The 23,661-nt window shown below is 52.5% G+C and overlaps 1 protein-coding gene across 7 annotated transcripts in view; it reads left to right on the top strand.

The window, feature by feature from the left end:
• The window catches only part of PRR5L (proline rich 5 like), a 144,161-nt gene that overhangs the window by 111,961 nt on the left and 8,539 nt on the right, over nt 1–23,661 (top strand). For all 7 annotated transcript variants that reach the window (XM_059405566.1, XM_059405548.1, XM_059405556.1 and 4 more), the window contains 4 exons: nt 8,661–8,718; nt 13,291–13,382; nt 16,387–16,527; nt 21,298–21,424. In XM_059405566.1, the coding sequence (XP_059261549.1) occupies nt 8,661–8,718; nt 13,291–13,382; nt 16,387–16,527; nt 21,298–21,424 (418 nt within the window). The remainder of the gene's footprint in view (nt 1–8,660; nt 8,719–13,290; nt 13,383–16,386; nt 16,528–21,297; nt 21,425–23,661) is intronic.

The following is a 23,661-nucleotide window of genomic DNA, read 5'->3' as shown; positions in this document are numbered from 1 at the left end:
AGAAGCACAGGTAGATTTCCAGAAGACATGGGCCCCCCAAAGTTGAACATTTCCAGTATTGAATTTTTCTTTTGCCCTCTGTTTTGAATTGCTCCTGGAAGGAGACTTGGGGTTCCCCAGGGGAACTCCATGTCATGGAGACAGCTCTGTGGGATAATTGGTTCCTTATAACTTTGCAAACTGATGATAGGAAATGCTCTGTGTCTTTCTGTCACCTAATTAGTGGTTAACCACCTTGGTGGTGTGGGGCATGGGGATGGGAGGAGCTGCAGAGAGCATTTTCTGGGCTCCTGTATCTGCTGGCCATGCTGTAAGCTTCCCCCTAAGCCCAGAAAGTGAAATTCCTTTCGGTGAAACTGGAGTTTCACTTGATACAGAAACACTGTCTATCCTCAGTGGCTCTGAATGAGCTAGTACCTAGGAAAGGGGGACATTTAGTCACCCTAATGCCAAAAGGTCATACATAGATGGCTTGGTAGCATTTGCTATAAATACCTCCCCCTGTTACCCATATCTGTAAGAGTCCCAGGAGGCCCGTTTCCTCATTGGTGCCTCGTTATCAGGGAAGGTTCATTGAGGGCTTATGGCACCTGGCAGAGCCGAGGGGGGAGACCCCTGGAAGCTTCATGGCCCCTGTGGAGTTGGAGAATGCAGACACAACAGGGATGTAGGTGAAGCCACATGGGTCCTACACCATGTAGCGTTAACTGAAACGCTAGCGTTAACTTAACCTGCATGGATGGTTAAAGGCTTCCAGAGAGGCCCGGAATCAGTAGATTTTGTAGGGGACAAAGATGGCGCCGGTAGGAATCCACAGCTAGTTGGGTGGAGTGATGATACAAGAGTGGGGAAAATCACTTGCGTGTGATTTTTTTTCCCCACAAACCCAACTGGAATAGAGAAGAAAGGTTTCAGCTCCTCTTTGTGGAGCCTGGGAAGTCTTCCCCAACCAGTGGGATTCCCCAAATGGAAAAAAGGGATCAGGAGGACAGAGGCTAGCAAGGGATGGGGCGTTGGACAAGTGGGCTGTGCTCCAGCGAAAAGACAAGGAAGAGGGGAGGGGACGATGCCCTTAGATGAGAACACCGGTGCAGGTTGCCTTTTGGAGTTGGCCAGTATGTGGAAGAAAGGCACTGTGGAGTTTGTAAGTATTGCGGTGGTGGGGGGGGACAGAAGGTTTTCTTGGCTGCTGGGAGGGGAGAGAAGGGAGTGGTACCCATCTGGCAGCTGTGAGAGGGACCCTGGATGCTTCAGGCTACTCTCAGTGGGGGGCCACCTGCCAGCCCTCTGGGTTACCCTTCAGGAGCTCTGCCGTACTTCATCCCCTCAGCAATTACCTGAAACCCCTGCAATTATCTGAATATTTTTAGTGTACTTGTCTCAGATTTTATGAAGATAAATGGAAAAGATGGGTCCTATGAAATTGATAACCGTAAGTCTTCATATAATTGAGATCGAGAGGAAACTCAACAGGCACGCAGACGTGGCGGGTGTTTAGCCCCATTGGCCTTGGCGTACTGCACGTTCCGTTGAGAAACGAGGAACGCGTAGGTGCGAAACGCTAGAAGTCTGTCAGGTGCAGGTGGGGTGTAATTAGGGATTTTATAATCCTTCTTAGCTCTACAGGAGCAGAACTCTGCCTTATATCATGCAAGTGTCTCATTCTGCATGAGTTTTCAGGAAACCATTATGTATGAAATTGGGTGATGTCCCATAGAGCAGGCAGCAGCCAGGCTCAGGGCCCCGATGGAGGGGGGCTGCTGGAAATGCACACAGTTTTCGGATGTGGAGACACTGCAGCCGCTTTGTGGCCACGAGGAATAAAGACTGAGTTGGAAGGGCTGAGAAATACTTGTTAGGCATGGAAAGCACCAGGGCAGCTTTCTCTGAGGTTGGCGAAGAGCTCTAAGGAGGACGAAAGCAATAATGGTTCCAATGGCTGACATTTTCACAGGTTCATGGTCCAGGCATTGTTTTAAGCCCCTGGTTCTCAGAGTGTGGTCCCTGGACCAGCATCTTTAGCGCCACCTGCGAGTGTGTTGGAAAAGCAAATTTTCAGGCCCCGCCTCAGACTCACAGAAGCAGAAAGTGTGGGCCCTGGGCTCCGCTGTCCATGCTTGTGATGCCTGCGCACTTTCTGAGAGACGCTCTAAACCTTTTTTCCCCTGGGCCATGTCCCTTATTCCTCCTGATGGCTGATGAGGAAGATTTTGTTCTTGTGCAACCGAAACCTGGAGAAGGGAGGGCGTGCAAGATCGCACAGCTAGGGAAAGGCAGAGCAGGTATCCAAACCCAGGCCATCTGGCCACAGAAGAAAAATCTTCTGGATTGTACTTTAAATGTTCAAGGATGCCCCAGGGAAGAGAAGTTTCAGTGTTTTTAATTTTCATTTGTTTTGTGTCCAGTGAAACAGACATGGACTGTTCCAAGTTTCCTTGTGAAACAACTTTTTTTAAAACCCCAAATACACCCTCTCAGTAACCCCTGAAGCAGGGCTAAATGAAGCATTGGCATTTGTACTGAGTTTTAAATCTTCTCACTCCAGCTGGGGATTTCTGTCTGGTCTTATCACGCCCCCTCACACACACACACACAAACACACACACACACACACACACACACCCCACAACACATACGTGCAAAACACACATCAGGACTGGCTTATTAGGAACTCTCCAGGCTTGGGGGTGAGTCATGTTTATGAGCCTTCTCGCTGCTTATCTAGGAAGGTATTGAGGTTCACAGGAAATGTGGACGTCCTTAGGGACGATGACTGTACTTGCAGAGTTGCGAGGGGAGAGAAGAAGGTGGCCCACCATGTCCATCACTGGCTGGGTGCCAGCGCCAGGAACCTCTGTAGACCTTGGTATCGCTGGAAACATGCGTGGAGCAGGATTGTTGGGTAACGCAAGTTCTCCGGAGGCAGAGGGGCGTGCTTCTAGACGCCTCTGGGGTCGGAAGGAATGTCTCGTTTGGGATTGGAATCTGCCGGGGAGCCAGGTGTTGGCCTTGCTAGACAGTGAGTGGATCGCAGAGAGGGAGGCCTGAGAAACTACTTTTGGAGAAGCAGAATTTGGGACGCTGCTAGCAGGGTCAGGCATCAGGAATGAGCCAGCTGGATGGAGGCTTTGTGGTAGGACTGAGTGACCTCACCTGAGGTGGCTAAGCCAACTGCTCCTGGCAGGTGTAGAGCCGGAAGACGATCTCCTCTGCTTTCCCCTGTGGGCAAGGAGGTAAGCAGCCTCGCCAGGTGCCAGGGCAGGAGAGCAGGACGGCTGAAAGCACCAGCCCTTCCGCCAGGCACATCTGGATCCTGGTCCTTACTGGAACCCTTACTGGCTGGGTGACTTCAGGCCTGTCACTCAACCTCTCTGAGCCTAGTTTTCGGAGTGGTACGCTAGTTATAATCATGGTACCGACTTCAAAAGGTTGTGGTTCCTAGAGGAGTTGTTAAATTGGCAAAGTGCTTGGTATAAAGGGAACAGTCAGCATATGGTGATTTGTGTCTTTGTATCTTTTATTATTATTGCTAAAATAAACCAGGGGCATAGAATGGGAGAAAGACCTGGGTTTGGATTCAGACCAACCTGGGTGCCAGTTCTGGTCTTGCATTTGCTGGTTACTTCTCCAAGCCTCCATTTCTTCATCTGTAAAACAGGCATCGTTTCTGGCAAAGGTGTAATGAGCTAGTGCATGCAGAGGGTTTAATACAGTGCCTGACAAGAGTGAAAACCAGTAAGTAACTCTCCTGTCCTTCCATCATCACGGCTGAAGCAGTAGAAGCAGAGGGTGGCCGGCGGCCTTAGCATCTACAGAATTCCTGCTCTGTGGAAAGTTCTTTCCTCTGGGAAGATGGGGTCCATGGCCTTCTCCCCACCCCCCCAAGCCTAACGGGTCCCCTGTTTTCCTGAGTCCCTCCGGTGGGAGTGGACTGGAGGTGTGCACTGGTGACAAGACCACCTTCTCCTCTGCCCTCCACTGCTTCCTCCTGCCTGTCCTCCATGATCCCCTTGGCAGGATGGGGCGAATCTGTCCTGCCCACTCAAGATTGGGTGATTCTAGTGCGTTTCCCCAGACATCCTTGTTTTTTGCATTTTCCTAGCTGGACCTTACTTTTCTGTGGGCAGCCTATTTTCTGATGGCTTAGAAAAAAATAGACAAGTCAGCTGTTTCTCACACCCAGCCACGTCTGCCACTTCAACAAAGTGTCGTGTATTCCACGGCTAAGTTCATTTCCAGGGTGGGGGTGAAGCAGTAGGTGACCAGGACCCTGGTTCCAAGTCCCACCCGGGTCGTTTCCTAGGTGGCTGCTGTTTAATGTGTTTTATTAGCTTGAAGCCTTAGGCCTGGGGAGGTGGTGGTCCTGCTGCCATGGGGTGGAGAGTAGGACCAGAGGAAAGTTAGGTTCTTTCCAGCTCTGGCCCCACACTGCCCGCAGCGAGCAGATACTCGGTACCTTCCGGAGTCGGGCTCTTGTCGAGGGCTGGGAGTGCGGTGAGGTGAGTTCCAGGGAGAACAGGTGCCTAGAAAGACAGGCTGTGCACAATGGATGCCCAGTTCAATGCTGGTTCCTCCCTCCCCCACTTTTTTAGGTCTCAGTAGCCTTAAGCCTCACAGATGTCAGGTGGCATATCCTTAGGTAAAGTGATAGACAGACAAGGTAGGCTTCATCATTTACAGGGCCCGGTGCAAAATAAAAAATTGGTCATGGCCAGGGTGGGTAAATCAGTCTTGCTGTGGGCTTGCTGTTGTAACCCACGGTGGCCAAGTGACCTCTGAAGAGATTGTAACCTTTGCACCCTCTGGACACAGATCAAGGGTGGCCAAATGTGCACCACCACCACCACCACCACCCCCCGCCCCCACGCTGAGCCACCAGCACTTGAGGCACAGCTCTGTGAGCCCTGGGAGGGGAGGGCTGCCACCAGGCCCCTCCCCGAGATGCTGCAAGGCGGGCACCCAACTCTCCCTTCCCTGCACCTGTGCCTGGGTGCCCACCGGCCAGACCCTTTCCACCATTGGGAATGGGAGGATAGTGGGAGGTGGGCAGGGCGAAGAAGACCCTGCATCGGGGTCAGCCACCAGTGCGCGGGGACAGCAGATGCTGAAAACCCCTCCTGGGGAGGTGCTAAGAGGCAGGACCACAGAGGAGCTGAGGCCCCAGGCCTTGGCACGTCCTGCCTAGCCCTATCCAATTTCACTTACAATACACAAGTTCAAAGATAAAAATATTAAGAATTGAAATGGTAACTGCAGGGCACTGAACCCAAGTGGGAGGCCCTTCAGACCATGAGGCCTGCAGTCACACAGGACCCTAACCTCCCCAGGGTCCTGCCTGACTGCAGATTCCCAGGAGATACAATTGGCTCAGTCTGAGGCCTGGGTCAGGGGTAGGGTTGGAACCAGGCCAGCTGGCTAAGCTGACGCTACAGGCTGGGGTCAAGGGGTTTGAACTTGCACAGTGGGGCACAGGTCCATTAAGTGGATGACAGGTGCTTCTCCAAAGGAGGTGGGGGCTGTAGGCTAGGCTGGCCCCAAAGATCCTTCCTCCATGCACACATGCTGAAGAAAATCTGGAGACTCCTTTCCTGGAAAGGTCCATACATACACCATCAGAGCAGTGTGTGACCAGTGGATTTTGACCACAGAGCTGGGGAGACGGCAGAATGACTAGATGCTCCCTTCAGTCCCTTCCCGAGCCTGTTTTTGGTGCTCTATTTGGTCTAAGTTAAGGATTGCCATGATGCGTATCATGAGAATTTTTTTTTTAAAAGATTTAAAAAAATTTATTTGACAGACAGAGATCACAAGTAGGCAGAGAGAGAGGGGGAAGCAGGCTCCCTGCTCAGCAGAGAGCCCAATGAGGGGCTCCATCCTAGGACCCTGGGATCATGACCTGAGCTGAAGGCAGAGGCTTTAACCCACTGAGCCACCCAGGCACCCCTATCATGAGAATTTTAAAATGAAAATTTTCTTTTTCATTCTCTATAATCCACAAGTAATTTCTTTTACTTGAAAAAGAAAAAAAAAAATGTTTTGTTTTGTTTTTTCCCCCAAGTGTCTCCTTGAAAGGGGGAAGATGTAAGAGAGAGAAGGAAGGAGAGTCTGGGCCGTCTTTTAAAGAAGTCTATCCTCTAAGATCCAGACAAAGTGATTTTTACCAAATGAAGAAATGTCAACAAATTTAGGGAGACTGTTTTTCCCTTTCTTCCCTCTTATACACATTCTGTCACTTATCTTGATTTCTTAAAAGTTCAACATGATCTTACCCCCCAAACAGGGAACATGGACACTCAGCTAATGTCTATTAGCATCTGCTGTGTTTGGGACACTTCTCAGAGCCATGGGCACTAAACTAAGAAACGTTCCTCACCCCTAAGGACCTAGCACAGAGGATATAGGGTTTGAATTCATTTCTTTGACTAACTCAGGATAGGACCAAGATGAGGCTTTTTTTCTCTCTCCACCTCCCAGTACTTCCGGTTCTCCCCGACCATTGAACATGTGCATGACCGCGGTGATGGAACACACTCACGAAAGCTGCCTTCAGAGGGGCGCTGGATCTCATCTGTGGGTGTATCGCAGAGACGTGAGCTTTCTGAGGCTTGTAGGGCTGTTTTGGAAAAAGCCTGGGACATCCGTGCTGTATTAGAGGTGGTGACAGGGAGTCATGGCATCAGGAGCCTTTGCACAGAGCTCCCAGAGTTGTTCTGAGAACCTCATCCGGATGGGGGAAAGGGACCCACGCAGAGGCTTGAGGCCCCAGTTGCCCAGAAACATGCCGATGGAGCGATTGCCACCAGGAAGCTCCTCTGGAACCCTTTCCTGTCCAGCTCAGCTGTCCCAGAGCCTTGCTTCTGAGAGCTGAAGTTGGGTGCCGTGGTGGCTTCTTGCTTTCCGACCCAGGAGCTGCTGGGAAATGTTTGCTGGGCTGGAAGGAGAAGACGCAGTGGGGGTTTCCCCTTAATTACCTGTTTGTTGCCGTTCTTTGTAAAGGAATTGCTATTTTCGTCCTTCAACAGAGTTGGTGCTCTCCCCTAAGATGTCGCTCTGACTTGAATTTGGGGTTCCATCTTGAAACCAAACAGTGCCTGGCTACTTTTTGAAGTTACATCCTATCTTTCTTGTTTTTTTAAAAGACTTTATTTGTTTGAGAGAGAGCATGAGCAGGAGAAAAGATTAGAGGGAGCTAAGCAGAGAGTCCGATGCGGGACCCGATCCCAGGACCCTGGGATCATGACCTGAGCCGAAGGCAGAGGCTTAACCCACTGAGCCACCCAGGCGCCCTACAGTGACTAATTCTTACATGAACTCTATGATATTGCTGGTTGGGTACCATTTTACAGATAAGGAACTCAAGAATCAGGGAAAGTAAGGCCAAGATCACACAGCTAGAATGTGGCCAAGCTGGAACTTGAACCCATCTGACATCTAAGTTTTTTCCCCTCTGCTATGCATGCTCTTGTCATCATGGCCATGTAGGGTTTTATAAAGGAGTATACTAACAAATGCATTGGTTTTTTTTGTGTAGGAGTCCTATCCCCACAGGCCCCCTATGCCATAAACATAGGCCTTTGAGAATCTGATAATATGGGGTGAGGTGGAGAGGCACCAGCACGTCCTTGTTCTCGGAGCTTCTGTGACATGTGGAGAGGCTGTTCTACTTCTTGTGGGACCCGCTGTAGCCCTTCAAGGGAAGGAAGGGGTCTGGGTGGGAAGACTTGCCGGAAGGCAGCAAAGCAGAGTGGAGAGAACATGGCTTCTGGCTCCAGGAAGCTCTGCTCTGTCGCCTGTAGGCAGTGTCTTTCCTGACATCAGCCAAGTAAGGGTGATGGCACCAACCAGAAGAGACTTTCAAGGTGGTTGGAATTAGGTGAAATGAAGGCTGTAAACCCTTTGACATACACAGAACACTCAGCAGTTGTTAGGTGCGATTGAAAAAGGACTTAACCTGGGCACCTGGGTGGCTCAGTCGGTGGGCGTCTGCCCGTGGCTCAGGTCATGGTCCCAGGGTCCTGGGATCGAGCTTCACGTCGGGCTCTCTGCTCAGCAGGAAGCCTGCTTCTCCCTCTCCCACTCCCCCTGCTTGTGTTCCCTCTCTCACTGTGTGTCTCTCTCTGTCAAATAAATAAAATCTTAAAAAAAAAAAAAAAGTAAAAGAAAAAAGACTTAACCTTATTCTCCCTTTCCACAGCTTAACACACACACGCTCACTGACGGACACATACCCACAGCTGGTTGAAGTTTTACACACAGTCTCTTTCATGCTAGCGTGAGAAACCCTCAATTTATCTTTTTTAAAAAATAATATTTCTGCCTAATTTCCCATTACCTCAGCGCTCCCTCTTCTGAGTTTAGATTAAGGGCTCAAAGGATATTGGGTGCCACAGGGCCAGCCAAGCGCGAGGCCTACCTCCTTCCTGCTTGGAGGAACGGGATGGCGGTTGGGTTCCGCCCCTGTCTCCCTCTTTTGCTGCGGGATGTCTCGCTGACTTCTCCCGAAGCCTGATCCTCCAAGAGGACAAAAGTCTCCTCAGACTTGGAGGCTTCAGAGCCTGCCAGTGCCTAGAACCCGGCGCCCTCAGCCACTGGAAGTGGAAGAAGGTTTTGTCACTCTGTGCAGTAGCCCAACCCTTGTGTTCTTTGTTCTCTCTTGACAGAACCAGCTTCTTGCAAAAGGCCTGTTGTTCGTGGAGGAGAAGATTAAGCTGTGCGAAGGCAAGTACAAGGCAGCCCTCGTACAGCGGGCTTTGTGACTCAGCCTCTGGTGTTTGGACAGCTGAAATGCTTCTGTCCAAAAGTGGCGGGCTCCAAGGGAGTGATTCACGCCGACCGTGTCTCCTCCAGCCAGGCGGCCGCACTCGCCTACAGTCGGCTGCTCGTGGCAGTGCGAGTCCGATCGTATTTTGAGAAGTCCTGTGGAATCGGGGTGGTCTTCTCAGAGACCCTGCTGAGGGTTCTCCCCGGGGGCGTGCTGGCGGTCTCCTGGGCAGGGATTGATTACACTCCAGATCCTGCCACGCCGCTCCTTCTGGTCTGATCCAGGCTATTCTCAATTGGCCTTTTTCATGTTTCTTGAGGTCTTCTATTTCACGAGGCCCCTACCCATTTTGGGGATTGTATACCAGGCAGGTACCTGCTGCATGAGGTCTGATAAGATGGGCAAAGGAAGGTTCCTCATGGGACAGGATGGAGAGGCACCAAATAGAGGTGAGAGGTGGGACCAAGGCAAGAATTGGCCAGCCCCATGACTCTGGATCCTGAGAAGCTGGATCCTGATCTTAGATCACCACCTGTTGCTTGGGGGACTTTTGGCAAGTTTCTAGTTTCTTTGGATTTTTTTTTTAATCATTTTTAAAATGATATGATTTTGAAAGGGAGTGTAGGGAATATAATAGGTGTAACCCCATTATCTGGCATGTAGTAGGTCTACAGATGTTTTTTTTTTTTTTTCCCCCTACTCTAGCCTAGAAACTTCTACCTGGAGGTCAATCTGCTACTACAGATTTACTACTGGACACAGACATAGTGGGCAGGAGGGTGTGCTCTTTTTTGCCCCCTCATGCAAGCAGGGAGGAGGGGCAGAGGAAGAGGGAGAGAAGGAATCCGAAGCGGCTCCACACCCGGTGCTGAGCCTGATTCGGGGCTCGATGTCACAACCCGAGATCATGACCTGAGTTGAATTCCAGAGTCAGGTGTTCAACCCACGTAGGTGCCCCGCGCCCCCCTGGCCAAGGCCTTATTTTTAAGTGACTGGCCTTGATGAGAAGAAGTCTGTGCCCCTTTTGCATGTTGGGGTCAGGCTGGTACACCAGCGTGGGAGGTGGCTGCCTCAGAAAGGGAGGGAAGAGAAGCACATGGTCTCTGGCCATGATATTTGCTTGGAGGTCATGTGGGGAGTTATCCCAAGCTCCTGGAAATTGGAAAATCAGCTTCATGAAAAGGATATTGAGCAAAATCGGAGCTGTATGGTGCTTTTAAAGGGAAGTTCAGGGCCTCTCATTTGAGTGATGCTCACTGTAAATACATTTGGAGTGAAAGCTCAGGAATGCCGGTCATCTGAGGTTCTGTGCCTCTGCCCCCCAAGCACCCTACGGGGCACTGGGCCGGGTGTTCTGCCTGGGTCTGCTCTCGTCCAGGCGTCTGAGCGGCTCTACCGCACAGCCAGGGGGCCTGTGGAAAACCTGCAAGGGCCTTGCCTGTCTTCCGAACATCCCCACTTTTTATGTTATGTACTACACCTCCAAGAAATATTTTATTCAGCTAAAAGGATCCTCTGGCTATATTTTTTAAGATTTTATTTGTTTATTTGACAGAGATCACAAGTAGGCAGAGAGGCAGGCAGAGAGAGAGAGAGAGAGGAGAAAGCAGGCTCCCTGCCGAGCAGAGAGTCTGATGCAGGATTCGATCCCAGGATCCTGAGATCATGACCTGAGCTGAAGGCAGGGGCTTATCCCACTGAGCCACCCAGGTGCCCCGGATCCTCTGGCTCAGAAACCACGGTTAGTACCCATCCTTTCATAGAACAGACCTCCCTGTTTATGCACCTGCAGCATAACGGCCGCAGAACCAACACACACAGCTCCTCTCCGGGCAGGCTCTGTCACGATAATTCCAGTGACATTTCCCCAAGCTTTAGCAACCTTGACCGTGAGGAGTTTCTCATTCCCCTTCAGTAGTCATGCGGTGGTCAAAACTCCCGTGGCCCATTAAGTGTTTGTAGGGTATCTATCTAGAACCTTCCATCCAGTCGCCCTTCATCTTTGCAGGAAGCTGAGTCCTCTGGGCTGTTTTCTGAAGGTGAAGTCACTTCCTCGTAACTCTCTTCCCCGGGGTTACCCTGTTTTGCTAGCCTGTGTCTGTCTGATGTTCTCCTCTGAATGCTTTCCAAAACGTCCATTACTCTGTGAAGTTTGAAGGCAGCAATTAGACCCAGGTTCCCAGGAGAGGTGCCTTCCTGCTGCTAAGCGGGAGGATTGCCTTGTGTGCCGATGAGCGTTCTGTCTTGGTGGTGGAGGAGAGTCCGTAGGCACCAGCACTGACCTGCAGGGGTCCCCTTCCCTTCCTCCATTTCCAGAAGGCCTCTGCTTGTCTGCCTCGTAGAAGGCTTAGGATACAGGCCATCATGTAAAGGAGCTGGAGGAGCCCTTTCTCCTGGGAAGGACATTATCCAGGTGTTGGGTTCACCTTGTTCTTGGGTACCAGAATGAGTACATCTCAGATGTTCCTTTTGACCTCCTCAACTCCTCTCTGCTGTGAACTAGCATAGCCTGCGTTTGGAAAGATTTGTGCATTCAGACGTTGATTTTTAGTCCACTACGTACCAGGCACTTTGCTAGGTGCTGGGACACTGTGCTGAACAAAACCATCGTAGGATTCCAGGCCCTCGTGGAGCTCACAACCAGTGGTGGAGAGAGGTACTTATCAAATCCTCATCAACTATAAAACTGTAGTTGCAACAGGTACCAAGACTATAGTCCATAGGTTTTCCACTGGTTTGACCAGTGGGCTGGACTTTGGTATAGAGGCAGTATTGGAGCTAAAACTAGAGGGACAGACAAATGTAAGTCAGGCAAAGTGTGGGGTGAGGGCTGGAGAATAGTCTAGGCAAAGGGACTAGCACGTGCAAAAGCCCTGTGGTGTGAAGGATCATGGTGAGCATTAAGGGCTGAGGTAAAATCCACATAGTAGGGCCCAAAGGTCAAAGGGAAAGGTCACGGGTAAGGTTGCAGAAGAAGGAAACAGACTCCTGCCCCTGCCCACCAGAATGCCCACGTTTTAGAGGTTTTCTTGATCTGAGAGCAAAGGAAAATGTCGGAGCGAATTATTTAGTCCTGTTCTGCCCTGTCCCATATTTAGACTAGATGGTAACCACCTTTCACGCACCGGCCTTAGCGTCTGGGAAAACCTATACACTTGATCCCTGCCATTCATTTACTGAAAGCTTCCCAAAAATGGATTTATTGATCCGTCTGGCATCGTGCTAAGCACTAGAAATAATAATGGTGAGCAGGACGGACAGGGCTCACGCGCTTATTCCCGTTCTAGTGGAGGGGGCGGAGAAGTCAATAAGCAATTCCAACCGACTGTAATTAGCAGTCCAGGAGGGAAATTAAAGGGGTGCTATGGATTTGCATTTTCCCCCCTAGTGTGTTTCTCTCTGACCTTTCAAACTCGGCACATCTTCGGCCCTGCTCACTGCTAGTTATGCCCTTGCTCTGCTCTCTCTCAGCCACTGCTTTTATTGTCCATTAAATTAATAGGCGGAAGATGCTCAATGAATCTTTCAAGATCTGCTCAGTGGAACTGGCAGGGTTTTGCCAAGTGCATCTCTCGGTGTCTAATCTTGGCCGACCCAGTTTCTCTGCTTCGGATGAGCAAAGACAGTGCTCAATCAGCTCTGTCATCTAGGTCATTAAAAAGCATCCACTGTGCGGGCCCCTCTCTCTGCCCGTGCCCGCCTTCCTGCAGTTGCAAAGTTTCTGGCACCGCCTTCCGGTGGCATTGGGGTGACCCGTGTATAGGCAGCCCGGGACTGGTGCCTGACCGTGGTCTGGGTCCCAGGGGCAAGAGTAGGCGCAGCATCCGGTGGGTCCTGTGTCTTGCAGGTGACCACTGCAGAATGTGCTATGTCCCACCGTCCACCTGGCCTCTGGTTATTGCAAACCAGTGGGTGGAAGTGGTACTTTCTAGGCCCTTCTTTCTTCTCCCTGTACTGACAGCTCCAATCCGGAATATAGAAAACAAAACAAAACAAAAAACAAAAACAGTGTTTTCATGATTTGAAAATGAAAACAATAAATAACTGTGCCCATGATCCTCCCCGATTAACTCTGTCGAGAGCATGGGTTCTGGCATCCCCGCTCTGCCTTCTCGCTGTGTGATGTTGAGCTAGACCCTTGGCCTCTCTGAGCCTATAAAATGAAGTCATGAGTTTACTCATGAAATGACCTAGAGATAAGTTGTTTAGCGCAGTGCCTGAGAATGTTGTAACCATTCCCATGATGGCACAATGGTCCTGTGATTTCCAAACTTCAGCTCCCTTTTCTGGCACGGGGGATAGAAGACTTATTTGTCTTTTTTTCCATGAAGTCTTCCCATCTAATCCCACATTTACTTGTACTAATGCCTCCCAGGGCAAATGTAGATAAGGAGCTTCTTCTGTAGCTCTGTCCCCAAGCTGCCCTGTCCCCAAGCTGCGTTTGACACGGGACTGTCTCTGCCTGTCCTGCAAGTAATGATCAATTCTTTTCTTTCTTTCTCCCCTCCCATCTTCTCGCCCTCGTGTAGGTGAAAATCGCATTGAGGCTCTGGCTGAAGTGTGGGACCACTTCTTCACTGAGACTCTCCCCACCCTGCAGGCAATATTTTATCCAGTTCAGGTCAGTCTCACTGAGGAACGACCTCCTGCCGGCCTCGGCGCTCTGTCTCCTTCCTTGGCCTTTGGCCAGCTGGGGCCTCCTGGTGAACGGGGCAGAGGCAGGACGTTGGGCGCCTGAGTTGGCTAAGGACCTCGGTGCTCTCTGGAGGGCTCTCTGGTCTATGTTTAGCATCTAACCTCAAGCAAAGGGAGAGTGCCCGCTTAACCAGCAATTTGTAGGCTCTCGTCATGCTCTTGGTTTTGAGTCTGCCTGTATATTCTTGGAGCGGTTTGTTTCAGAAGTAGAGAAGATGGGGCAGGGAGACTTTTTTCTCTTTTCTCTTTTCTTCCCCCCCTCCCTTTCTTTGAAGCCCACGGATGCTGTTGTCCCAGATTGTGGGAAGGGAATCATGTTGCTTGCCTTCCATAAAGGATGGATGCCTGAAGACGAGTAGCCACAGGAGGGAGCAGAAAGGACACTGGTAGCTGGGCTTGGGCGAACTCATTTCATTTCTCTGGGCAGAGCTCTGTTGCATCTGCAAAATATGGGACTTCCAGCGAAAAATGAGCAGCATCTCCTTGGTATTCTTACTCTGTGACCGGAGCTTATTCTAACACTTGAGTTGACTTCCTCCACCTTCTTGCAGAGGCTGTTAACAGGACTGGTCACTGCCCAGTCAGAGTGAACACCCCTGCGGTCAGGTTGACTGATAGATTGTTCTCCCCAAGATTCACATCTCCATCCTCCATTTATCCTGCCCCCGGTCTGCCCGCTGGGGTGAAGGTGCAGATCTCATGGGGGCTTTGTTGAAGGGCGGGTGTGGGGCCCCACAGCAGCACAGCCCTTGGCAGTGACGTGTGCTGGACATAAGGGCCCACAGGCTTTTCTTGCTCTGGATGGTGTTGTATGGGAACTTGGAATTCTGTTAAATATATATCAATATCTAAAAATTGGGAGGTTATGCCTACAGAGTCTGTATCCCGTTTCTGGCCTGCCCCGAGTAGTTCCAGAAGAGCTCTGACCGTTACCTCAATGGTCTCTTCATCCCCTCCTCAGCTCCGTCCTGTGCCCCTCTGAGAGGGTTTGGAGCGTGTATGGGGTCATTTATCTCCAATCCCCACAGACGTCTCCCCTCCTGGTAGTGGTCACTCCTAGGCCCGCATTGGGTCCTAAGAAGACCAACCTGGGAGATAGTGTGGCCAGAGTTAGCAAATAATATTATAGGATAATAAATTAAATTTGAATTTCAGATAAACAATGAATAATGCAAAATCTAGCACATACTTCTACTAAAAAATTATTCCCATTCAACTGGACATTCTCCGTTTTATTTGGCAATTCTACTGGAGGGGGTGTGTACACCTGAGTGTCTGTCTTAGGACCCCAGGAGCACGGAATTCCAGGGTGTGGGTATCTGGATGTGGTTAGAATGGGAGTGTGGCATCTGAGTGGGCGTGGCCTTGGTGCGGTCACCGGATGGCCAAGAAGGGCCCTCACTGACATATATCCAGGCAGGATCCCGGTTGTGTGGGTCTGGGATGTTACCAGCTGCTTCTCTTGGAAAATTACAAGCTCCAGTGATAGTTGACTTGCCCCTGTCCACCCCCTGTCCCCCACACAGTTTCCCAAGTGCTGCTGCTGACCCAGACGCCCCCACCTTGAGAGGCCTGGAGTTAGGGGTCCTCATTGCTGCTAGTAACACACCCAGATGTCTGTCAGGTCAGCTCGATCCTCCTTAGAGCCCCTGTCTGGGTAGGTGTCTGTGTCAGACCTAGTTCCTCTGTGGGCAGACGGGGTTTTGAAGACCTACTGTGTTCAAGGATGTGGAAGCTTGCCTTCATTTTCCTACCTTAGAAAGTGAAAGGAACTTGGGAGAGGGAGCGAGGGTACAGATAGTTATGAGGTCAGAGGTCAGTGTGGACTGCATTGCCTTGGAAAAGGCAAAGTTGGGGGGAGCACCGCTGCCATTGGAGACATGTGGGGAAGGCAGTCAAAGAAGGGGTGTTTGACCCAAGCCTGGAAAGTGCCAGGGGCGCTTGTGTGTGTCTCTGGGGACAGAAGCGGGCAAAGAGGAAGAAATGCAGGGAAGACAAAAGCACTCTGTGTGTTTCTGGGAAACCCTGAGGAGTTCTAGAAATGTAGATGCTAGAAAAGGGATGAAAAGTGACATCCTGTTTCACAGGTCCCTTCCGATCTCCTCCTCGGCTCTGCCAAGAACAGCCCCCGTGTTTTGGTGTGTGCGGTGTGTATACGCGCAGAGGGGAGTCTAGGAGAGAGACCCTCTTTTCTCTTTCTGCTTTAAGAAACTTCAGGAGCCCTAAAATCAAAGAGTTAAGTTTTGAGATCCGGCTCTACCCTGGGGCTAGAACCATAACTCTGGGCTCAAGAGGTTTCGTGTGTGAAGTAGGTTTCATACCAGTACCTATCGTGAAGGGTGGGGATTAATCGTGTTAGTTCCATCTAAAATATTGAAAGTCCTGCCTAGCCCCTGGAGCTTAGTAAATTGTCAGCTCTTAGGATTATTACTTATTTCCAGCCCCCACCCACACCCTGCGTGGTCAGACTCGTCTGTGTGTTTTCCTTCTTGGCCTGGTGCAGGCTAAGTGCTCACGTACTGAACAGAGTTGAGGAAGCAGCCTGGAAGGGGGTGGGGTGGGGTGTGGATCTTTTCTCTCGTTTCCCCCCATCTTCCTCTCTCTTCCTCCTCCCTGACCGCCCCTCCCCCCACCAAACTCATGACAACATGGTCCCCATTTATGTGTCTTATATCATCTTGGGTCATGCAGGCAGGTCGAGTCACGCCTTACTGTACATGAAGCTTTCCTTGGGGAGGACCAGGGCCAAGTCTTTGACTCTTTAGCAGCATCCACCCCCGCGCACCCATCGCCCCTGCTCCCCAAGTTCTGCGCATACCTTGTCTTGTCCCATCCTGGTGTTCTGTTCATACTGGGCATCCTGGACCCTGTGTTGGTGGCCTGTCCACCTGGCTCTCACCTCCCAGTGCTGCCCCCTCTCTCCTCTCCAGGGCCAGGAGCTGACCATCCGTCAGATCTCCCTGCTGGGCTTCCGTGACCTGGTGCTGCTGAAGGTGAAGCTTGGGGATGTGCTGCTGCTGGCCCGGTCCCCGCCGCCCCCGTCCATCGTCCAGATGCTGCTCATCCTGCAGGTGGGTTAGGAAGAGACCCTATGGCACGGGGATGGGACTGGGTGACCTAGGCACCTTAGCTCAGCTCTTACGCTAGAGTGTCATTATTCCTGTTCCTTAGAGCGTGTGTTCATTTGCTGCACCTGTAAGGCTGTGCTCCGTGCTGGGATTCCAGCTGTGGGGGGACGTGGCTTGGGGGGGGGGGGGGGGGTTGCTGCCAGAGAACCAGGGTCCTGTCATTCAGGGAGCTGACACGCTCCCTCCTCACCCATGAGCTACAAGGAGCATGTGACAGCAAGCGCCCCCTGCAGGTGAGTGGAGCCAGACTACAGTCACTAGAAGGTTCCCTAGGGGCAGGTGGGCATCCCAAGTCTACAGGTGGAAGCAAGACTACGTCAGACCCCAAAGCTGCCAGCCTATCGCCACCTGCTGGTCTTTCCCTGTCTCTCCGACGCTGGGAAGACCCTGCCCGGTGTCTCTTGGACCGAGTGTCTGTCTCTCCCCCTCCCTCTGCAGACTTGTGTTCATTTCTTTGGTTTGCACGTGACCAAATGTGGCGTCACACATGCAGCTCATGTGTTTTCACCGAGAAATGACCCCCATGGTTGCCTCTTTCTTCCCATTCTGTATCAACAGTAGGAAGATGAGCTACGTACCAGGTGCAGGCCCGGGACTTTGTGTGGTGTGTTCTGAATCAGATCATCCAGAGGGTTGCTCTGTAGGTAGTCGGTGGTGCTATTCCCATTTCCCAGGTGAAGAAACAGGAACTCAGGACATATGTGCTGGTCCAAGGGACCTCAACCAGAAGTCGTAGGATTCTACGACAGAGCTGTGTCCACTCAGGGGAAGGCACTGGATTGGTCTAGCCCCGGCTACCCAAATCTCCTTTGCCAGTCAGCTGTGACCTTCAGTCAAGTATATAAATACGGCCTCAGGGAGCCCAATCCTATGGGTGGGGGTACACAATTCCCACAAAACAGAGATGTGGTCAGGGACACGCCCCTCCCCCCCAGCCCCGCAAAAGATGGCTCCAGTGCCTCCATCTCTGTAACAAGTTCAAACGTCACAACGTTGGGTCTGAGCTGCTCCCCGGGACAGCCGGTGTCACCCTTGCTCAGACTGGCGGTGACCCCACTGCCCTATAGCAGGCATGGGGTCAGGTCTCCCTCTCCTCCAGCTGCTGTTCTCTTCTGGGTCCCTGAGCTGGGCCGACCTTCTGGGCCTTCTCCTTTCCTGAAGTCCCAGAGGAGCACGAGTTACCTAATACCATGAGGATACTTGTCATTGGCTGGGGAGCCAGGTCGGGTGTTTTCCGGGCAGGAAGGAGAAGGAAGAGGGTCTGGAAAATATGTGGAGGATTCATGTCTAAGAAGTGTAAAGTGGAGCTTGCATCCCGAGTGAGGAGTCTAGACAATGACCCCTTTGGGGCTCAGATTGGGAAGATTGGGAAAGAGAAGTTGAGCTTTCCCCTTCTTATTTCCGATTATGCTGTTTTAAGGACGAGAGGTGATTTTTTGTTGTGGGTGCTGTTTTTGTTCTCGGTGGGAGACTAGGGGTGAGGGCCCCCACCTGCCGATAGCAGCCGAGGAAGGCCTCTGTCTGTGCTCATGAAAAATATCCACCACGTTCCCACATGGGACAACCCAACAGCCATATGGGAAGGCAGTCATCATCCCCTTGCAGCTCCGCAGGGGTGGGCCTGCTTGCCTAGGAGACGCTTCCATCACCCACCCTCACCTCTAGCCTGCATTGCTGTTTATGGGGTTCCCAGTGATCTTAGGAAAATGGCCTGATCTGTGTCCCGGCCTCTGGTCCTCCCACGTCCCCGGCCTCACCTGGAGCCTCTGGTCACACTGGTCCCTTTGCCTCCCCCTGCGGCAGGAGAGTCTTCGCACTTGGGTTCCCTCTGCTGAGAACACTGTCTCCCGGGGCCCACAGCCATCTTCCAGGCAAGGCAGGTCCGTCCGTGTTCCCTCTTATGCTTTCAGCACCCAGCACATGGTAGGCACGTGGTAAGCATGTGGTAGGCACGTGGTTGGCACGTGGTAGGTGTTAATGAAACATGTCCGGCGAGGGATGGCACAGCTAGCAAAAGCCTGAGCGGGACTGACCCCAGGCCTCTGGCCTCCCTCCAGTCCCCTGATGGTGACCATCTGCAGGGATTTCTCTCCTGGCCGAGGGAAGGAAGTACAGAGAAGCTCTGTGGTTGGGACAGGTGTCTGGGACGTTGAGCAAGGGGAGAGTCCTTGTTTTCCTAGTTTCGCAGATGAGGTGAAGGTTCAGAGTTGGTCGAGCATCGTAAGGTCACATAGTAATTTATAAGAGAGTGAATCTGTCACCCTCTTTCTATCGACCCATCCGGCCTTGTTTAGGTACCACGGCCTCCCTCCTACAGTGCCCAAGAGCCCTGGGAGAGACCGCAGAAGCTTCTAAGATGGTCCGCTGTCCTGGTCATTTGGTGCTGTTTCCCGGAGGGTCTCGTGGGACGAGTCCTGGCTCTTGTTCTTCCTCACTCTGGAAACTGTAAAGCCCAGAGCTGGGAATGTGACAGGGACGAATAGAGATCCTTGCCCCGTCCAGGTCTATCTTCCTGAGCAGCGGGATGGCAACTGCTGGGTCTGAATGCCCTGCAACCATGCCCACTGCAGGAAATTGGAGCCCCAGTCATTAGAATTGCTCCCTTCTCTCCCCAGGCCCCTGCTTGCCCCAGTGCCACGAGATCTGGAGCTGATTTCTCCTCGCCTGACCCTCATACAGTGAAAAGAGCCATTCCCCAAGCCTTCAAGTGTCCCTTTTCCACTGCTCTTCCAGATGTCCCGGAACAAGCCCTTCCCTCCCCAACACATGCAAGGGGCTGCCAAGTCCCCTGCTCTCTGGGTGGCACACTTCTGTCCCCAGGGGCTGCCCCCCAGGGAGAGGCTGAGCCTGGGCTCTGGTTCCTCCTGGCAGGTGCCGCCAGGTCCTGAGATCATCCTGGGACAGTGCCTCCCGAGGGGCACCCGTGCAGTCACCCGGGGTCCCCTGCCAAGCAGGGCCCCATGCTGGGTTTACTCTCTCCCATCGCCATCTTGAAATGCCTAGTAATTTTTGCACAAGGAACCCCACCCACGTTTTCATTTTGCGCTGGGCCAGCCTGGCGGCCGGGCTGAGGGCTGTGTGCAAGTCGGGTTGTCCGCGGCTGCCCTGGGAGAAAACTGTCCGGCTCCAAACCATGCGCGGGTGACCCATTTTCACCCCACCTCTTGTCTCTTCCCCTTTCTCCACTGTCCCTCTCTTGTTGAGTCGAGAGAAGGCTTGGGGCGATAAGGCAGAGGAGAAATATCAAGGAGGAAAAAAAAATTGAAGGAAAAAGAAAAGTCTCCTCAGCTCTGAACACCAGTCCAGGCGGTTTTGGGGCTGAAACTGCCCCGGTTTGAGTCCTGAGTGGTTTCCAGGGAGCCCGAGGGAGGTTCCCTTCTCCCTTCTGCGGCCTGGAGGAGTCCCTTCCTGGCTGAGGTGCTTTCCCCCTTCATTTCCACTGCTGGATTTTCCAGGGCATCAGCCCAGGCCGAGGGCCAGGTGTCAGAGCCCAGGGGCCATGAAAACCCTCCTGCCTGCCCCCCCCACCCCCGTGCAGCGCTGGGCAGCCTTCACTGCGGCCTGTTTTTTCTGCATGTCCTCTCTTCTGACCCCCCCTCCTGTCCCTGAGTCTTCTGCCCCGTAACCCCCTTCCCTAGCCTGTTTGTGTTTCCTGAAGCCAACCCCCCTCCCTTCCACCACCCCCAGCCCTCCCTGTCCCTGGGGGAAGGAGCTGACATGGGTCAAGTCAGCTGGCATCCAAGGGAGCCTCCGCCTCCCGCAGCCATCCCCAGCCTGTGGGACGGGCTCTTCTGGCTTCAGCCTCCCACCACCATCTTTTCCTCCCATCCCCCCAAACTCCAGCACGGTGGGGGAGTTCTTACTCTTTAAGTGAAGGTCATGTACCCTCCCTTCCGATGTGAGACTTCGGTGGGACATCCGGTTGGGCTGAGCACAGCTCTGCTCCCCTCCAACTCCTCGATACCCAGCAAGGCTTCTAGAGTCCTTTCCAGAGAGAAACTAGATTCCCTAAGAGTGTGCGGGTCTTCTGGAGAACCTGGGTCACTTTTGGTCTCCTTTTTTTGTTTTTGACCATGGTCATTGGTGTTAGTTGGCGTTTGCCAAGGCTTAGCCCTGAGGACGCCTGTCCTGTTGGGCTTTTGAACGACTCTTCATCTTGATGCTAGATTCTATTCCCCGTTCTTTTCTAGCCTCTTTAACAAGTAGCGGTAAGAGGGTCTCAGAGCCAAAGCCGCCTGCATTCCAGTCCTGGGTTACACGAGCCTTCTGGGTCTTCACTTTCTTGTCTGCAGAAGGGGGATGATGGGGGCATCTGGCTTCTTGCATTGTTGAGAGACCTCTGTGCTTTGGTCCGTGTAAAGTGCATGTGCAAAGTGCCTGCCGAGTGCGAAGCAGCTGCTGTTGAGAGTGGGGTGGGGTCCTGTGGTCGGGACCTGTCAGACCTCAGCCCTGAGCTGGCGTGTCCCGTCTGCCCTGCGTGGCTGGGGCCCAGTGGGAGGAGATGCCATGGGGGCACAGTTCTCATCACTGTGACCTGTGGCACGTGACTCAGGCTTCGGGCCTCGGATTCCTTCATTCCAGCCACGAGGATGCTGCCTGCTGGTGTCCCCGCTTCCAGTGTAGCCTGAGGGCAATCAGGATTTGCTGGCTGGGTGCCCGCTGGCCCTGGCTGCTTTTGACTGACCTTTGTCTCTCTCGGCTGTTTATTTCCAGAGTGTTCACGAGCCCACGGGCCCCAGTGAGGGTTATTTGCAGCTGGAGGAACTGGTGAAGCAAGTGGTGTCTCCCTTCCTGGGCATCAGTGAGGACCGCGGCGTCTCGGGTCCCACGTACATGGCGGGTAAGGGGTGAGGCTCTTGGGTTGTGGGGATCCCCATTGAGAGCTGCCAGCGATGTCTTCCTGAGCCTGGATGGTGTTGCAAGCTCTTTGCTGCTGCTGTGGGTCCAGGCCAATCTGCGCATGTTAATGATCACTTGTGTTTCCCACTGGCCTGTGTCGCGGTAACCTCCCCGCCTCACGATCCCTCCCGGGGGATGGATGCTGTGCCTCTGTGGTGTTGCTTGTCTGATCTGCATCTTTGATCGGTGGCTTCGATCTTTTTTGTGTGCCTGCAGTGTTCATTTTCCTGTACGTGATAACCAGAAACTGCCTGGTTGCGTGCATCCCCCCACACACACTTGAGTGGAAAAACCACCGGTAGTGGATTTTCCCTTGAAAGCAGCTTGAGATGGGAAAACAGCTCGTTTTGTGTTCGGCCTGATGAAATGGAACTGCTGTTCCTCGCTCCTTGTCTGTAGGTACTGCCAAGGCCTACATGCCAAGGAAAGGCGCTCCTCGATGTGGGGGGCAAGTCCTGTTGGTGGCTCTAAAGCCAGCATTCGTGTCAGCCTCTGCACTCGACACCCTGGAGAATCTAGAGGTGGATGGCATCTGCTCCTTCTTTCTGTGAAACTGCAGTCCAGATGCAGAAATAGCCCTATACTAGCCTTATCACAAGACACATTCTTCAGTTACCTTTTGAAACAAGAGCCCCCCAAATGCAGGAATTTTCCTATGTGCAGCAACTTTAATGCTGGTTCGCATATAGTAGGCAGCCCTCTAAAACTTACCTATTTAGGTGGGTGACAGGCAGTTGTACCCCAGGCAGGGGAGACCAGCACCTACACAGAGGTGCAGAGGTGCCAAGGGATTCCCTGAAATTGGAATCTTTTGCCCCGCTCTCCTGGATTCTGTGGAACTGTGGCTGAGCTTCGAAGGAAAGGGCAGAGGAACTGTGTCCAGCGAGGTTCTGCCCCTCCCTGGGCCTCACTACTGCAGGAAAAGCGGGGCTGGCTGTCCGGTTTCCTGGCCCCTTCATGTGTCTCTGGAGACACCACACATCTGGGGTGCTGGCCCCAGCCTTCCTGCCGGGTTCTTCTCCCTCCCCACCCCTTCCTCTTGAGCTGGTGGAATGATCCTCCAGCTCATTCCACCCAGGAGCTGGTGCGAGCCAGAGTGACCATGCCAGCTGAAGGAAAGCTGTCCCCCCGCCTCCCCAGCCATGAGCAGACTGCCGCGTTTCTCTGCCCTCCCTGGAGCCCACCTTCTGGCTTCGACTCAGCCCTAACCCTAACCTGTCTATGGCCGGAGGAATCGGGCAGGTATCAGGATACAAGCCGGTGAACTAGGTCGTGGCAGACACTTGGCCATCCGCTGGGCCTAGAGCCAGGATTAAGGATAGATTTGGAAGTTTGTTCAGGAGTACTTACTCTAAGAAGGGATGCTTTTGGCTTTCCAGTTAAACTCAGAATAATACATACTTTTGGCAAATGATAAAGGCCTGAGGTTTTCTTATACCAAGGACGGTCCTCCTGTCCGGGCTATTGTCTCAGGAAGGGCAGAAGGGGAAGAAAGAGACTCTTTTTGATTGTTTTATTATTATTGTAGCAAATGTGTCCTGAGGCCCTCCCCCAGGTGCCGTGTGAGATGTGGTGCTGCGGGTATACCCGTGACTCAGACTGACCCGTCACTGCCCTGTGGCGTGCACAGTCCGCGGGGGAAGTCACAAACAATAGATCACAAACAATGATTCATCTGTGTACAGGGACTCTTGGGGGTGGGGGGAAGCTCATCAGCCAAGGGGCCCTTCACCTGGACTGGGAGATCAGGGGAGGCCCCCCCAAAGGAAGTGATACCTGAGATGCGTCCTGTAGGATGAGTTTGAGTTAATCTGCCTTCCCCATGTACTCAGTTGTCCCAGGCAAAGGGAAGGATCTTTGGGAGGGCTCTGGGGGAGGGGGTGTAGGGAACAGGAGGTGGGAGCCTTTGAGGAACTGAAAGACCTTCAGAGTTACAAAGTGACCTGTGTTTGGGGAAGGCTCGGCCACAGACTACCTCTTGCGCAGGCCCTCTGCCGGGTGGGCTGGCTACCCTACCACAGAGTGGGCCCCAGTGTACCCATTTTGCAGGTGAGACAAATGAGGATTAAGGTCGCATGGCTGTTGGAGCTGGGATTTCAAAGCCCCACGTTGGTGGCACTTGAGCAGCTCTCCTACGTGCTCCAACCTCACCCCTGCCTACTCCTGTCAGTTTCTAGA

Source organism: Mustela nigripes, chromosome 1 (assembly GCF_022355385.1).
Source record: "Mustela nigripes isolate SB6536 chromosome 1, MUSNIG.SB6536, whole genome shotgun sequence".
Taxonomy (NCBI): Eukaryota; Metazoa; Chordata; class Mammalia; order Carnivora; family Mustelidae; genus Mustela; species Mustela nigripes.
This window is presented reverse-complemented; position numbering and strand designations above follow the sequence as displayed.